Below are 18,009 nucleotides of genomic sequence, written 5' to 3' on the forward strand. Positions count from 1 at the left end.
GCATTCCTAACCCCCCAGCAGGGTGTTATATGCACTATTCTGAACCTTTGCCCTTTTTTTCTCCCTATTTCCAGTATATCTTGGAAATGAATCCAAATCAGTATGTAATTTTACATCATGATTTTTAATAGCTGAATTGAGGGACACTTAGGTTGTTTCCAGTCTTTTTTGATGGCTTGTGGAGTTGGTCATGCTTATTTTCTTGTAAAAGAGGAATTGGGGTGGTTGTTATAAATGTATTCTGTAACTTCAGATGGTATACTCAGTGAGTAGGAAGGAGACAGTGCTTTCTAAGAAATGTTTTCCTCAATGAGCAGGATGGCAGGTCTTCTATGTAGAATGTGTTTTTATAGTCAGTCTCCCTGGCGTGTGGTGATATTTCATGTGGGATTTGGTAGAACTCATCGGGTGTAGCATTCTCAAAGAAACTTTTTTCCCCTACTTTAATCGTGTCTTTGAGTTACTCTTTAACTGATATAATAAAAAATTCACGTAGAGTTTCATGTAACACGTGGCTATAGTTTTGGCCAGGTAATTGAGCGTGAGACATTGGGATGGGGATGAGATATATAGCTTAACAGTAAAGAAACCCAAGTTGGAATTTCAGGATATCCAGACAAGATGTCATCTGGAGCCCAGTGGTAGCCCTTTGCTCTTCTTTCATGGGTCAGTTGCATCTAAGATTATTGTCTTTTAAAAAATCCTGAGTACAGTGGTGCTGCTTTCTGTGGAAATCTACATTCTACCACTGCTATTTTTCTCAAGGAGAATAATGTATATGGTGGATTATGTTGGCATAATATTGAAGGAATATTTATTTGAATGTGCTTAGATTGGTTTTTGAATTGGCTTTTGGAACAGAATTTGCATCATTAAAATAGGTTTCCACTTGCCATTATCTCAGTCATTTAATTTTTAATGACTCAGGTTGTAATGAATGAATACCCAAGTAGTGATGATATGTTGGTAGTCTCAGAACTAGAGTTATTAAATTTTTACTATGTTTATTTTGCTTTCTTTAGGGCCTCAAACTAATTTCTGATCCTGAATTGTTACCTTTTGTTCTTTTCCTGCATACACTTAACTTTTGCCCCAGGGTATTGCCTTCTGTCCTGTTGTACTGGGTAGAATATAATTAAAGGAGAAATGATAAAAGTTAGGAGTCTCACCTTTTTTTTACCCCAGCAGTGGACATTGCAGTTGAAATAGACGAATAGATGAATCTCTGTATTTATGCATATCCCTAACCCCCAGCAGGTGTTACATGCGCTATTCTGTTTCCTTCTATGGACCCTACCTCTTTACTAACACATTGTGATTTTCTGTCCTTGTCCACATGGTTAAGTATCTACCATTCTTAGAAGGCGTTGCTCAAATGTTGCCTTGTAGTGAAAATCTTTTTCTGTCTTCCTTTTCTTTCCTGTTAATTTCTCTGTAGCATTTTTAAAAAGACCTCTATGAAGGGAGATTTATCACATTATTTACAGTGATTCTTTATGTGTTTGATCCCCTCAGGAGATTGTGATCTTTATGAAAAACGTTTTATCCATATTTATTTTCATAGTAACTTAGTGCAGTGGCAGTAGTTTTTGATTTAATGAATATCAGAAAATCTAATCTACCATTTTCCAGGGGAAAGCTGGTCTTTATATTCTTAATCTAATCTTCACTCACTTACATGACTTATTACTTGGTATTCCAAGTAGAATTTTAGGTGTTCATAGAGATAGGGGAGAATTATTTTGATGACTATAGATAACTTTCTTCAAAAAATGTTTTATAGATTTCCATCTAAAACCTCATTAGAGAACTGGGGAGCAAGTTTGTTTCCCAGGCAGCATACTGTTTTATTTATTTATTTATTTGTTTTCAAAGATTATTTATTTATTTATTTATTTGACAGAGAGAAATTACAAGTACACTGAGAGGTAGGCAGAGAGAGAGAGAGAAGGAAGCAGGCTCCCTGCTGAGCAGAGAGCCCGATGCGGGACTCGATAACAGGACCCCGAGATCATGACCTGAGCCGAAGGCAGCGGCTTAACCCACTGAGCCACCCAGGCGCCCCAGCATACTGTTTCATTAAAAAGCTTAAAATGTATTTGGGGAAAAAATGGTTTTTAATTTTTTGACTTATGGTATTAATGTGATCTGTCTTTATATTAAAAATACACTTTATAATAAAAGTAATATATACTTACTAATGACCATGCAGAAAAAAAATACACAAGGGTAAGAAGAAAATAAAATTGTCTGTAGTTCATCCTCTCAAAGGAATTCAGAGAGTTAAAATGATTGTTAGCATTATGATGCATGTCATTCTTGTTTTTGGTGTTTTAGTTTTATTTTTAAAGAATTTATTTTTAAGTAATCTCTTCACCCTACCAGGGGCTCAGACTCACAGCCCTGAGAACAAGAGTTGCATGTGACTTGTCTCTTTTCTGTTCATGTGCTTTTTTTTGTTTTGTTTCCCATGGTAGTTGATTATTGTTTTATTGTTTGGTATTGAAGTAACTTTATTGTTTACATTGCATGACCTCTGTAGGTCACATCTCAGGAGTTTATGCTGTGTTACCATAGCAGATCAGAGGTACTTCAAAATACTACCTGCTTTCTTTTTGAGGCCCCTAAATCTTGTGTTTTGCTTTGGTTTTATTTCACTCCCACCATGGGATTTGGTGTTTATAAAACGAGTGGAGAAAAACAAAGCTACTTTGGTAGGCACTAACTAGACATCTAGGCCCCCTCATCAGCTATGTGACCCGCTTTCATATACACAGTCCATGATTCAGATTCATGCCTAAGGAAAGTCACCAGTTGTTACATATGATGACCTTTAGGAGTGTTGAAACTGATGAAACATTAAAATCTTCAAATGTCAATGATGAAAGCTGGAGTGTCTTGTGCAATATTTATATACTACAAATTGCCAGTAGTAGTGTGTTGGAAATGTTGTATTTTAAAGTTTGGTATAATTTAAAATTAATGAATCTTTATACTGAAGAACCTATGTGTTATACTTAGGGGGCAAAAAGATGCAGTTAAAAGGGTTTAAAAAAAAATAAATACAAGACTGAATATTAAATAGAGGGTATAAATCAAAGACAACTAAAACCATTGACAGGAGACCCATGTTTCCCTGCTCGCTTCCCAGGGTCTGGTGAGTAGCAGCTGGTAAAGCATTAAAAAAATAAAAAAATAGGTTGGATTGTATCAATATTGAGCTGCTCCAGTGTAACATTTGGAAATTTTTGCTTGCTTGTTTGTAATAATCACAAACTAGGAAAATGCATTTTTTTTGTGTGTAAAACTCTGTGGCGCTTTTTGATATCTGTAAGGAAACTTTGAGGACGTGGTTATCTTAAAGTGCCCAGGAATAAGGAATTTGGGGAAGTCATTTTCAGATCTAGGAAGATTTTTCTTTTTATTGGGGGAGGATATTCATTTGCGGAAACACAGTCAGCACACGTAGGTTTGAGCACACTGACTCAGCCAAACCACTTCCTGGTTACCGTGCATTAGTTTCTTGGTAGCTTATACCTTATCAATTTACAGATATGCAGACATTCTCTTTCTCGCTTCACTTTTATGGCGTTATTGGCCAGGGGATAGGCTTTGTAGCCTTCCAGATAATGGGTTTGTATTGAGACTTTGACCCATAAGGTAGCTTTAGACCAGTTGCTTAACCTCTCAAGTTTCATTTTCTCATCTGTAAAATATAAATGCTAATAGGCTGTTTGAGCATTCATTGAGCTATTGTATGTACCTAGCACAGTGCCTGCTGAGTTACAGAAGCTCAATAACATGAGCTGTTAATAAGCACATTCTTCTTCCTTCCCGAGCAGCCTTCAGTGTAGCTGCAGCTTCTGGCCAGTTTTCCCTTTAAAAAACACCTCCTTGGCTTCCTGTTGATTGGAGGGCATTTCCTTGGCCTCTTGGCCTGATTTAATGCTACTTTGAGGATCCCTTTTGACAGATTCTCTTGACAAACCTCTTGTACATTTGCTTGCCATTTCATTTATTCAGAGATTACGTGGAGCGATTAAGAGCACTCTGGGGCCTTACTGCACAGGCCTAGTGCCACTGCAGAGCGGTGTGATCTTGCAAGTTAATTAACCCAACAATTTTCTTGTCTGTGAAATGAACAATAATGATACCTACCTCACAGTTTGGACGTGAGGTCATTACGTGAAATAACATACATAAGATGTTTAGATTGTGCAAAAGAAATGCTAGCTGTTATTATGAGCCAGACTCTTAGTTGGTATTTATTATATCTAGTCTCCTGATCAGTGACTTTCATATGTGTATAGCACATTTGATGTTTGTTCTGTAAAATAAATCTCACTTATATGAGGCAGGCCAACACAAATTTATTGGTACAGTAACAGTAACAATGGAGAGAATGCATGTTATATTAAACATACATACAAATGTGAGATGTGCATTTATGGTGTTCTTAGGGTTTATTACAGGAGGCAATGACTGTAATTCTATGTTATGGGAGTTATGTGGTGCTGTGCTTGAAGCTTAGGGCACTTGTGTAAAAAAATTATTTGAATGGATGGCAGCTTCAGTGTGATATGAACACTTAGATTTATTATTTCCCAAGTTGCTGGCTTTTGATAGCTTTTTTCCTTTTTTTTAAAGTAGTGTCCATGCCCAGCACGAGCCCAGTGCAGGGCTTGAACTCACAACCTTGAGATCAGGACCTAAACTGAGATTAAAAGTTGGATGCTTAACTGACTGAGCCACCTAGGCACTCTTCAATGGCCTTATATTCTGATTTGAACCTAAGAGCCATTCAGGAACCAAATACTACTTGAATAGTCATACTTTAAAAAAAATGTGTTAATCCAATTTTTTGTCTGTGCTACTTTGTTGTACTAGGTGATACTGAGTTCTTGTTTTTGTATGCCATTTTAGGCACAGTTTACTATTTGCTTATCATTTTTTTATTTAAAGAGTGGAAATTTTACCATCAGGTTGAAAATAGGGTTTGCCAGATTATCTGTGGAATTCGTTCTGTACTACTGCGGTGGGCATTCTGTGAATTCTCTTCCAGCCCCTTTGCCTTATGTGTGGTCTACAGGAATCTGCTATAATTGCTTTGTTTCTTGTTGGTATCCAAAGGACTGAATTCAACACGAACTTATAGTGAATATAACTGTACATGCTTTCAGTTCTGAATGAGCTGAAAGTTGTAGAAGTCAGGTAAATGAAGTAGATTCAACAGAATTCTTTCCATAGTCCTAGAAATTAATTGTGAGGGCATTTGAGTTAGTATCTACTAAATGCGTAACGTTTTTTAGCAGAGTTAAATTTAGTATCCATGTGGTGAGTGGTCACTCAACTATTTTTGCAGGGTTTTTTTGTTGTATTTGTGTGTTTTTTGGAATGCTTCATGTATTTGCATGTCATCCTTGTGTAGGGGCCAATCCTATGTATTGTTCCAGTTTTTAGAACATGTGCTGCTGAAGTGAGCACTGCATGTTTCTTGAACATTTCCTATTATCCTAAAACATACAGCTTACAATATAAGAGGTACAATTGCTTAGGATCACAAAGAATATTTCATAAAGGTGTTCTTGGACTCTGCATCATTAAAGTCCATTTTGCACAAATAGTAGACAGTTCAGTGTGGTCAGTTTAGAAGGCTGCTGGAAAGAAAACAACCATTAGAATCACAGATTTATTTCTAAGAAAAAAGATGTAAGGACCAGCGGAGGTGAGAAGAAGTATAAAAAGATCAACCATTTGTACTTCAGCAAAATAGCTTGGTGGTTAAAAACAGGGCTTTGATGTCAGATAGCCTTGACTTTTATGTCCTGTTCTGCTACTTACGTCCGCTAGGGCCAGGGTGACATAACCTTTCCACACCTCAGGCTTCCCATGTGTAAACTGGGGATAGACCTACAACTACGAGAATAGCTTGTGTATGTGAGGTTATGCGTAGTAAATGCTCAGCACAGTGTCTGGCACCTAGTAAACTCTCACTAGATAGGTTGTAAAGTATCCACAAACAGGGAGTTGTTACCAATGAGTCTTGTGTCATCTTCTAAAGCAATCACACTGCTGGAAAAGCAGCTAAGGTATAATCCCGAGTTTGCCAGCAACCTGTAGGCGGATCTAAGTGAGTAAAATGACTCATAAGCTTGTCTTGGTGCTAAGTATCTGTTGTTGACAATTTTGTCATTCAACCCTACCCCCAAATGTGGGAGTTAGACTCATATTCAACAGCTAGTAATTATGCTTCTCATCAGTAGTAATGGTATTTAAATATTGTTGCATCACTCCATATCCTTTTTCTCTATGAATCACCTTACACATAGGCGTAGGAGGTTCTAGTCTGATTTGGGGAGTTCTAGGGAACCGAGAGTGATACTGTTTCTTTTCTTTAAGAGATACAACACAAGAGACTGACAGATAGAGGTCAAAATGTCTGCTCTGTTGGATGATCTGAGGACATGATATTAGAGCGGAAGTGAAAAGGGCTTAGTAGCCCATCGTGACTTAGACTTACGCTGTGACTAGCACGGCCGGGCAACTGCAGGCCTCCCCTCAAGATGGGTGCCTTCATGCATGAAGAGTAGACCAGTAGACCATGCCCCCTGGCATGCCCCAAGAGGGACTGAGAGAGAGAGAGCGAGGAGTTCAACCAAGCCAACCTCCAAAGTCCTTCTGACCCCATGAGAAGAGTGAGGGAGAAGTGGCGGGAGAGTTCTAGAGCGTTCCTTTAGCTGAAGTGTCTCCACATAGACTTGAAGCACGATGGTAGCACACTCAGCCAAGTGAACAGGACTTCCTGTCAAGAAAGTGAGACTGCAAGATTCTATGAGTAGATTGGGGAGCCGGCTCAAGGACGACGTGAGGAAGGGAGTAGGTTGGAACACAGACCTCACGCTAAGTCTGTGGTTTTCATCTTTCAAGAGGCTCCCCTATCTTTCTCTTTCTCTCTTTCTCTCTCTCTCTCTTTCTCTCTCATTTCCTCCCTACCTCCCTTCTTTTCTTCCTTCCTTCCTTCTTCCTTAATAGAAATGAAGGACTTGTAATTAATTAGAAGTGCTAATCAGAAATACGTTGTGATTTCTTGTATCTGAATTTTACAGTCTTAATAAAAATTTTTTAAAAAGATTTTATTTATTTATTTATTTATTTATTTGACACACACACACACACACACACACAGACAGCACACAAGTAGGCAGAGAGGCAGGCAGAGAGAAAAGTAGGCTCCGCACTGAGCAAGGACCCTGATGCGGAACTTGATCCCCGGCCCCTGAGATCATGACCAGAGCTGAAGGCAGACACTTAACCAACTGAGCCACCCATGTGCTTTAATAAAAATTTTTTAATGCTACCTTGAAATAGAATAAAAAACAAAGCTGATAATCTTTAGTAAAGGTATGCTTTCTGCAGTGAAAGTGTGTCTGGAAAATAGTTTAAAATCTAATTGTTCAGGCAACTGGTCAATCAGTTGAGTGTCCCACTCTTAGTTTTGGCTCAGGTTGTGATCAAGGTCATGGGATGGAGCTCTGCTGCCTTCAGGCTTGGTGCTCAGCATGAAACCTGCTTAAGAGGTTCTCTCTCTCCCTCTCCCTCCCCTTCAGATCCTCCCCAGGCTCATGCTCTCTCTGAACTAAATAAAATAAAATAAAAATCTAATTGTTAAAAATGAATAGATATTTTAGTGTTTAGTTGGTTGAATAGTTCACAATAGTGATACATTTTGAGGAGATATTTTTATCTTTTTAAGATATATTTGGTGAGCAGCTACCCTGTGTTAGGCACTGTGATAGTGATACCAAGGTGAATGAGATAACTATCTTTTGTTCATGACACTTTCAGTTAAATAGACATGTCAATAAATGTATTCAATGAGATATTATGGGTATCAGTTTGGAAGTACGCTAGAACAAATGAAGCAGTGGCCAGTTTTCCCTTATACCAGTGGGCACTGGTAAGGTAGGTCCACTATAATTCAAGATTGAAATTGAGAAAAAATGGCCTTCTCAATTATAATAAATCTTTGTCAGTAATTTTTTTATTTTAAAATTTATTTTGTTTCTCATCCTTCTAGAAATTAGGAAGTAAGTAATAGAAGCCTACCCAGGAATTATTGTTAAAACTGTAAGTTTAAGTATCTTCTTAGTTATGGAAATATTAAATACCTTTGCTGATACCAGGTACTCTGTGTTTAAAATATTAGTGTTTAAAATACCTGTGTTCTGAAGGGTCTTAAAAGTATATGCTTACAAACACAATAAAACAAACAGCCAACCTATCAATTATAAAATGTTGATCTTTTTATTTGTATAAGGAAGACTCAGACCTTGAGAATTATGGGAGAGTGAAAGGGAGCTTGAGATGTAGTTGGGAAGCTGATTGGAAGAGAAGTCATATGAGCAGTAGTTTTCTTTACCAAGGTACGCAAAAAAGAAGGCCACTGGGTACAGCTTGCTCTGGCCTGTATAGCACTGTAGGTCTGTGCAGGTCCCCTGGATCACTGTGGAAGAAAGAGGGAGATCAAGTCGGGGAACTTTGCTCCTTTTCTCCTTAACCTTACCTGCCCGCTTTGCTGGGCAATTGGGCTTCTGTGTAAGAAGTTGTTTGAAGTAATGTGTTCTGCAAATTTAATGAAAAATTTAAAAACTATTCATTTAAAGCATGATATAGTAGAAAATATTGATACCATGCTGATAGTGCTGTAATAGAAATATTTTGAGTGGAAAGAGACAAATCCTCTTCACACTGATAATTAAAATAAAACCTAAAATTGAAGAGTATTTAAGCTTATATATTTTGAATTTTTTTATGATATCAGACAATGCATATTAAACCAGAGAAATATGAAGCTATTGTACAGACACTTGTGTGGCTGTTTTGAGAGCAAATCTGGGCATTTCTGAAGACTGGGTTATGGCATTGGTTCTTTCATATATTTAGCTTCCTGCCTTTGGCTGTCCCTTCCTTGATCACGATTATTTATAGTAGTCTTATAATTGCAACTATGATCCCAATCTTTTGTTGTCTTATTCCCAGTGAACATGAGAAAGAGAGAAGGAAGCCAATGACTTTTCTAAGATTATTAACTCTAGTGGAGGAAGGAAGAAGGAGAGAAGTAGGTTTTGGGGGGTTGTACAGTTTTTGATAAGATGTGGTTTAATATGGAATTGAGTTATGAGAGATGAAAGTGAGGCTGGGCTGGAGTGCCAAGGAATGTTGGATTACAGATGACCTCCCAGTGGAGGGAATGGGCGGAGACCCTGGGTTAGTTGGCACAGGACGGGCAGGGGGTCGATATCCAATGCTGTATCCCATGATATCCTGCCATGCTGTTTCAGAATAAGCTTTCAGGGGCTGGCGCTCGGGTATATGGAACTTGTAGGTGCCCGCACCTCATGTCATTTCACGCAGAGTGACCAGTCACAGTAAGTGGCATTTCACGTTCTCTTGTGACTAGTGCACCTGCTTTTATTTAATTTGTTTTTAGTTATGTTTTCGTGTTAATCTTCTTAACTCTGCCTATTCCTCCTTCCAGTATTCCTTCCAGCCTCGGATCTCACGCATGACCAAAACCAATGCTGACGTCTTTAGGAGTGGTGCCTGTTAAGATTTTACCATTGAAAGAGCCTCATTTTTGGTCCGTCTTAGTCCGGGGCGTGCTAAGCAAGTGATCACAGACACCCGAAGCCTGCGTAGGCCCCGTCGGTGCCAAGGGCCTCTTTGGGTTGAAAGATGGGGTGGAATGAAGGAACTCAGATCATAGACGAGAATAACTTACTCAAATTATTTCAAGATAAAAGAGCATTATTTGTATTGAGCCGGAAGTGAAAGCCACTGGGAACTGAAGCATGAAGCAGCTTCGGGGAGAGGTCCTTCTGTCTCTTTTTTTAGTCATGGTGACTCGCTTTGCTCTGCATGCCAGGTACTGTTTTCCTCACTGCAACAGCTGCTTTTCTGAGTTTCCTGGTCGTTTTTTGCTTCCTGTTTTCCCCCCTAGCCTTTGGTCACCACTGCCTAGTAAGCCCTTCACCTGCTGACGTTTTGTCTTTAACTCCCACTAAAAGTGGACTCCCATTTTATCCTCGCCCACATCCCTCAGAGAAGACTGGTCAGAGAAATTAAGGCATCAGGAAGCTTTGCACCTGTGGAAAGGTTGCGGTAGATACTGCTTAAGTGTTTGAGCCTGCTGAACTCTGTCTTCTGTGCCGGCGCTCTGTCGCTTGCTGATTAGCCACCATAGTGCTGGGAGCGGCCGTCTGGAAGTTGGGAGATGCTGCAAACTAGGTCCCTGAGCCCTTACTTCTTCCCTCTAAGAATCAGTTGCTTCTTAGAAGTGGTATTGGCATACCACTGGGTAGATCTATAGATGTTGATATGCACAATCTCCAAGATGAACTGTTAAACATGAAAAAAGAGTAAGGTGTAGAATTATATGTAGAACGATTCTACTTTTTGACTAGAAAAGGGAAATTGATGTCTGTGTACGCATGGATACAGGCAGGGAGGGTTCTTACAGTGCGGAGAATGTTTTTCATAGGTCAAAGCAGCTGCTTTTGGGAAGGGGGCTTAGGTTTGGAGTGGGGTCTGGGTTTGCAGATCAGAGTTTGGTTTTGGACACTTGGTCTGAAGTTGATTGTGAACTTTAAAAGTTGATAAAATTCTTCCGTGATCAGAATAATGTCAGTATCATATGATCACAATAATGTCAGTATCATTTACCTCGGTCTCAAATGTTATGATGTACCTAGGAAGGAAGTAAAATCCTACTGTTGAAAGTGTCAAGGTCACTTGAATTCATTTCTCTTATGTGCTTCCAATTCAAATGTAAAAATGCCTTGTATACATTTCTTTACATTTGACTGTGACTTTTATCACTTTATGCTTTGCTTGTTCTGAGATTTCCAAGTCCTTTTACCCTCTTTTTGGAGTCTTTTATGTATAAGCTTTTACTGTATCACTAATAATACCCACTTTCTTCCTGAAGACACCTTGTATTCCGTGTTCAAATGTAGGCTGGCTGCTCTCTAGGCAACTACACAGTTGGCATCTGGAAATGTCTAATTTTAGCCTCCTGTGTCTGTCTCTCTTTTTGATTTTGTTAAAGAAAAAATTCCGGCACTTGTTAAAGCAACAAAGAAGACTTTGTTCAGGACGATTGCAGTTAGTGTAGAGACTGTTGTCAATATGGTAGAGAGATTGGGCTCCCCTCCAGACACAGTAAGGACACGGGGGGTTATAGTCAACAGGCAGAGCAAAGGAGTCTGCAGGTAGAGGTGACATCGAGGGTACGGGGTCCTTGGTACATTGACTGAACAGGATCGTGGGTGGAGGCAATGCCAGGATGACCAGCTACAGACTCATGCTACAGCTGGGCTAGGCGGGCTGGACACAGGCTGAGGCCTCTTCAGGAAGAGGGTTAGGAGGGGCCTGACTGAAGTTTGCAAAAGGAGAGAGTCTCTGTCAGCAATTTCTGTTGTTGTCTTGTTTTTCTGTCGTGTATCCTGAAATTCTTTTTAAAGGAAACATTGCATAGGCAGTGAACTTTGAACCATTGTATTGGTTTCCTATCACCGCAATAACAAATGACCACAAACGTGGTGGCTTAAAACAACATAGACTGACTCTGTTACAGATCTGGAGGCCAGAGCCTGTAATCAGTTTTACTGGGCCAAAGGCAAGGTGTCTGGCTGGCTGGTTCCTTCTGGAACCACCGGGGGAGAGTCTGTTCCTAGTCCGTTCTAACTTCTAGAGACCACCTGCTTTCTTTGGCTGGTGACCCCTTCCTTTCTCACAGCACTCCGGCCTCTTCCATTGCCACATTTTCTTGTCTCCCTTGTATATGGTGCCTTGTGATTATGTCGGACCTGTCTGCATGATCCAGAATATTCTCCCCATCGGAGGAGCCTTACGTAATTACGTCTGCAAAGCTCTGCAGATCCCTTTTGCCTTATAAGGTACATTCATAGGTTCCAGGGGATGGGATGTGGACATCTTCTGGGGAGGTGGTGTCATTCTTGAGCTCAGCACAGCTCATAATATCTAGAAATGTTTTTTATTTTTTTCTTCATGCTTCATTGATAGTTGGGCTTGGTATAGAATTCTAAGTAAATGATAATTTTTTCTTAAAACTTTGGAAGCAGAGTTTCATTATCTTTTAGCTGGTAAGAAGTTTGATACCAGTTTGATTCTCATTCCTTAGTATATGACTTGAAATTTTCCCCTCTCTCTAAGCTTCTGAGATCTTTTGCTTATATTAAATGTTACAGATGAGTTTAGCTGAGTGTAAACTTAATGCGTTAAGTGTCCAGTTACGTGTAATTGACGTTCACAAGCATGCCTGTAACATGGCTGTTGTGTTTGTGAAGTGGTTTCCAAAGTGTAGGCCCTTGACCATCTGAAAGAAGGAAGCATTGAAGGGAAGACGGAACAAATAGAGTGGAAGAGAACATTTCACAGTGCCGTCCTACAGTAATTACACGCATTGTTTCACAAAACATGTGTTTCACTTGTATATGTGTGGGGTCTTAAAACTTCCCCAAACTTTCCAAAACCTTCCAAAATTTAGCATGTATTCTACTTAGTGTCTGAAGCAGAGGCTGCAGTTTTCATGTTAAAAATTATGTTAAGATGTAACATGTGTTTGAGGGGAACATTTCTACTTAGCTTCAGTTTAATGTTTGCAATTAAAATTGTCTTTGTTGCTTCATGACAAATTTTATGCCAAGTGGTAAGCATGGGGCTAATTCTGCAGTACAAGACGACATGTTGTAAAGCTGCTTGTTTCAAGCTCCTGTTTGTTGTCAGATGGAATGCTGGGTGTAGGCTGGTATGGTTCATACTCGGGATCTAGCCTGAAAGACATGTTTTTACCCTCAACAAACATCATCTTTGTTTGGGTATCTGTAGTCTGTGTAACCACAGAAAGGTCTTTTCTTCTCCCCTAGAAACGTTTTCTTTCTTGTACTTGTTTCACAAAGTGTTTAAAGCAGAGCTGCCTTCCACTTTTCGGTTTCAGTTTGTTGCAAGAATGTGTGAGGCACCACCTAACACTCCTGGTGTGCTTGAGAACTGTAAAATAATAATGAGATCTTGCAGGAGATAAGTCTACTCTATGAGGACTGAAGCTGCCGGTCATTCCCAAGGCCAGACCAATTGTCTAACAAAGGGTAAAGTACTTCTTGCATTGGAATAGTTGATTTATACATAATAATTATCTGTTAGACCGTACGGGAGGAAAAATGTCTGTTGTCAATTTTGTTTTAGTGGATTGATTTTGAAATTTAATAACTTTGACTGACTTGTTCATTATAACTTGGGATTAATTGAGTGATACTGAGTTACAGTGCCTGCTTTTAAAAAATGCCATTCAGGAGGATGCTTGCTTCTTAAAAGTTCTCGTGTTTAAAGGGAATTAGATGTCTTCTTAAAATGTTGTAGTTGTCAGTTTTTTATATGTGTCTTAAGACGCAGTAGCTGTCATTATCTTCCATAAATTTGTACCCAGATATGTTTTCCTGTATACTTGAGTATTTAATCCAATGTCTTTTGATTTTTACTGCTTCAGATATGCCTCTTTTACTTTGGAACATTGTTACGTTAGATGGGAAGTCAATAAAAATAACTTGATTTAATTTGGCCTGAGTAAAGTAATAGAGATTTCTTAAATTTAATAATGGCATGTGATTTAAGTACTGAGTAACACAACTGTCTTTGTTAAATAGGTGCCTGGAATTTTGTGCACACTTGTGCCCAGACACAAGAAAGCTGCTGATATCCCTTTGTAATCAATGTTTTAGGGCACTCTTTGTTCTTGCAATGGAATTTCTAAAGAAGCACTCAAAATGAAACCAAAGGGAGGATTCTGGTATGATTTTTAATAAACTTCTCAACTACAGATCAGACATTATGAAACAATATAACTACAGTGAAGTCTGCATAGGGATATTACTTCTTACTCTAAAGATTATTGCCTCACAATGTGGATTACTAAATTATGTCTCTACTACTCCCTCTTGGAAAGAATTGGCATTTAGATGTAGTCTCTTCAAAGAATCAGGTTTGGCTGTATTTTATAAAATCAATTTGACTTCAGATCCATGTTTTTTTTTTTTAGAACACATTTGTCAACATTATAGAATTTTCTCTCCACAGGGAAATGCAATGATAAGAAATTTCTAAAGGAATTTAAAGATTTAGAACTGACTTTCTTTGATTTAGAGCCATGTCAACTACTCTAATCATATGAAAGTACATGATCTTTCTCTCATAAAATTAAGATAGAATTTCATTCAGTTCCAGTATGGCCTGTTACATGGTTAGGTTTTCCTTTCCCGAAATCTCTAAACTAGAGATCATCTGTGGAAAGCTTGCTATCTTTCAGTTCACCACAATGATGCTTTCTCATGATACTCTGCATCTTATCAGCTCCATACTGTTTCTAGTTCTTGTCTTTGTACTTTTAAACCTGTCCTTGTTAAGTAGGAAATAGGGTTCAGACTCTAGGACTGGTAGCAGGAATGAAGGTGGTATTGACCATATTCAAAGAACACACTCATCCACTGACTCTCGCCTGATCACCATAGATACGCACGCTTAGTTGTTCTGATAATGGAAGTTTGAGTTTAATTTCTATTAATTTGCTCTCCTTACGCCTTTGTAGAAGCAGGGGTGTAATGTTGTCAAGCTGGGCAATAGAAGAGAGAAAAGGTATTGACAGGGGTCTGTAAGTCTGGACTAGGATTATGAATATATAATTGAGTTGATTATCCTGGACTTCTGACTACATTAGTTCACTGTGAAAATCTAAACTGGTCTGAATTTTTGTTATTTTATTTACTTACTCACGTTTCCCCCAAAGGATAGCGTATTGACACTTTGTAGTCTGAGAAAAGCAGTGAATAAGCATTTTTCCCCCCAATAAACATTTAAAAATTTACAGATTTCCCCTTTTTCCAATTTTTATTGTTATATCGATGATCTCCTTGGCCTAACTCCCTAGACTTGGAATTGTTGGGGGTATACCTCTTTTTAAGATTCTGCAGACATGTTATCAAATTGCTTTCCACAAAGATTTTTATACACTGATAAATCTCCCCGCAGAGTAAGCTGCTGCCGATTTCCCCACGCTCTTGTCAGCATTGAGTAACATCAGTGCGGTTTTTGGTCAGTCTGAGCTAAGTACAAAGATATTTTAAAGCTTGTATTTCCTCAGTTTCTAATAAGTTTGATTTCTTTTCCCCATGCCTTGGCTTTTATATTTAGATTTTATTTTTACCAGAGCTATACTTGGTTTAAAGATTCAGCAGTCTGGATGGCTTATTTTGAAAAATAGCTGACTGCCATACTCCTCCCGCCTCACAGTCCGCCGCCCAGAAGGAACCACCGTCCACTCCCCGGACTGCTTCATTTTCTGTTTCCTTCCACGGTGCTAGATGCAGGCCTGGGTCGCCCTTCCTGCTTCCGCAGTCAAGCGGGTGCGCTGGTCTCCTGATCTGCAGGGCCAACACGGGGTTCTCTTCTCTGCACCCAGCCTCTTCCACACATTCCTTCAGGCTTGCGCATCCCCTCAATCTCAGGGACTCGACCCCTTTCGTCCGCGTTCTGTGTTCAACCCCATCCTTCCCCTCCTTAGGAGCCACCATTTGCTGGGCCTTTGAGGGAGAGGATTTAAAGAATCCCTCTGTTGTCATTTTAGTGAGTTTCAAGAAGAATGGATATAAAATGTACGTTCCATCGGCCATCTCTCCCTGGAAGTCCTTCCTTGTGTCTTTAGTAATCATTTTTAGAAAGTAACGCTTAAAAATACTGGCTATGAAGTAAGTCCATTGTAGCTGGATGTGAATCCCTGTTTTGCTCTTTATTAGTTCTGTGACCTTCGACAAGTTCGCTAAAATCGCTAGGCTTCATGTTTTTCTGTCTGAGTGGTAGAATTCATGTGATACCTCTCTTAGAGTGTCATCGTGAGAAATAAATGTGATAAGACATGTAAAGTGCTTTTCACAGTATCTGAAGCCTGGCGACCTCTTACTGTCTGCCAGAGAGTTCCCGAGAACACAGACATGCTCGCGGCTGCTATCGTTAACTCTTGGGAATTTTCTTGCTCATGGCCTTTGCCCAAATTTCCAGTGAAATGCTTGTCTTTTTTCTCCTTGATAAGAGGTGCCTTTGATATAGCCTGTTATTATTGGTCTTTTGTTTTTCCTTATGGTACTTGGGATGTAATCATAAGCATACTATTTCATGTTGTGATCTCCACTGCTGTTGTCAGGTTTGTGTTTCTCACAAAGATACAGGGTGGTAGTAAGACAGAAGGTATGTCTGTGCGGAAAGATTGGAGATTATCATAGCACTTGGGACAGCTGATGAGGGGGACCTCAGAGGCCAAATGAAGAAGTAATTATTTTCATCATGTAGAAGAAATAATTTTTTTTAACTCCTGAAGTATATATTATGCTGCTTTGCTCAGTTTGTAAAAGCCTTCTTGAATGTTCTCATCATATACCCAGATGGATTTCATCTGAAAACTTAGAGCTTTCCATTTGTTTCTTACTTTAATACTTATTTCTCTGAAATTAGATCCAACATTGATTCTTTTTTTTTTTTTTTTAAAGATTATTTATTTATTTATTTGACAGAGAGAGATGACAAGCAGGCAGAGAGAGAGGAGGAAGCAGGCTCCCTGCTGAGCAGAGAGCCCGATGCGGGGCTCGACCCCAGGATCCCGGGATCATGACCTGAGCCGAAGGCAGCAGCTCAACCCACTGAGCCACCCAGGCGCCCCCCAACATTGATTCTTAAGGGATAAAATTTATCATCTCCCCTAAGTTAATGCTATGTTAACAAATTGGCTTTTTTAAAATATCTATACTATTGAAATGGCAGATGCGTCGATATTTCATAGTTGTAGTTACAGATACTTAACTCAGCCTTTTAAGTTTATTTGATTTTGCTAGTTTGTCCTTTTAGGCAATACCAATTTATTGTTTTATTTCTCTTTTGTCTTAGTTATATAATAATTAACTTTTGGTTCTTTAAATAACGGATCATCTAAATTTGATCTCCACAGATTCAGACCAGGATGTAGCACTCAAACTTGCCCAGGAGCGAGCTGAAATAGTTGCTAAATATGACAGAGTAAGTATTCATATTGACTCTTTGAGTAAGTATTTATTAGGAAAAGACATAAATAGAAATGGATTTCATGTTTGGAGAGCTTAAATTCAGAAGCAGTTTGTTTACTTCATGTGGCAGTTGAAGTCATCTTTCTTTCTCTCACTTCATCTCCAGATTTTCTCTCCCACTTTCCCTGTGCTGTGGCCACTCTGGTCTCTGCGGTTCTTACAACACAGCAGGCTTGCTCCTGCCTCTGGGCCTTTGCACTGGCTGTTTCTTCTGCCTAGAACACTTTATCCTGGATATTCTCATGGCTCATTGCCTCACCTTTTTCAGATCTTTACCCAGATGCTGCTATCTTAGTGAGATCTTCTCTGACCACACTGTGTAATAACTCCTCAGCTCTCTGGATCTCTCTTCTCTTCTTTATTTTTCACTATAGCACTTACTATATCAGCATGCTTCATATTACACTTATTTTGTGTGTTGTCTGCTCTCACTCCTAGAATGTACACTCTGAGGGTAAGGATTTCTTTTGTTTGACTTACTCTTATATCCGAAATATCTGGAATAGTTCCTAGCACATGCTAGGTATTCAGTAAATTTTTGACCATGGCACCATATAGAACTAAATACCCATTTTATTTATAATTTATATATGCTCTTAAAATTTTAACACACATCTGAAAATTTGAACTTATACATTATGTATACTCTCCATTAGCATTTTATCTCTAAGTTATTTATGGAATCTGGTTTTTGGTGCCCTAGAATATCACAGTTGTTGACAATTCACATGTCTTCTTGTTATTACTTTACTCCTTGAGGTCTATAATGGGTTGGAGGCAGTGATTTATAAATGTCATGTTTTATATTTATCTCAGTTGCATGTAA

The 18,009-nt window shown here is 39.0% G+C and overlaps 1 protein-coding gene and 1 pseudogene across 3 annotated transcripts in view; one reads left to right on the forward strand and one right to left on the reverse strand.

The window, feature by feature from the left end:
• The window catches only part of USP6NL (USP6 N-terminal like), a 166,960-nt gene that overhangs the window by 78,482 nt on the left and 70,469 nt on the right, over nucleotides 1-18,009 (forward strand). For 2 of the 3 annotated variants that reach the window (XR_006608808.1, XM_004757966.3), the window contains exons 1-2: nucleotides 13,009-13,169; nucleotides 17,069-17,136. Coding sequence is in view for 2 of the 3 variants with exons in the window: in XM_004757966.3 (XP_004758023.2) it covers nucleotides 13,115-13,169; nucleotides 17,069-17,136 (123 nt within the window). In the remaining variant the exon portion in view is untranslated. Of the gene's footprint in view, nucleotides 1-13,008; nucleotides 13,170-17,068; nucleotides 17,137-18,009 lie in introns of those variants that run through there. The other variant, XM_045087431.1, reaches the window with a different exon arrangement.
• LOC123394006 lies at nucleotides 5,384-5,484 on the reverse strand (annotated as a pseudogene).

Source organism: Mustela putorius, unplaced genomic scaffold (assembly GCF_011764305.1).
Source record: "Mustela putorius furo isolate JIRA1106 unplaced genomic scaffold, ASM1176430v1.1 tig00001130_pilon_pilon_pilon, whole genome shotgun sequence".
In the NCBI taxonomy this organism is placed as follows: domain Eukaryota; kingdom Metazoa; phylum Chordata; class Mammalia; order Carnivora; family Mustelidae; genus Mustela; species Mustela putorius.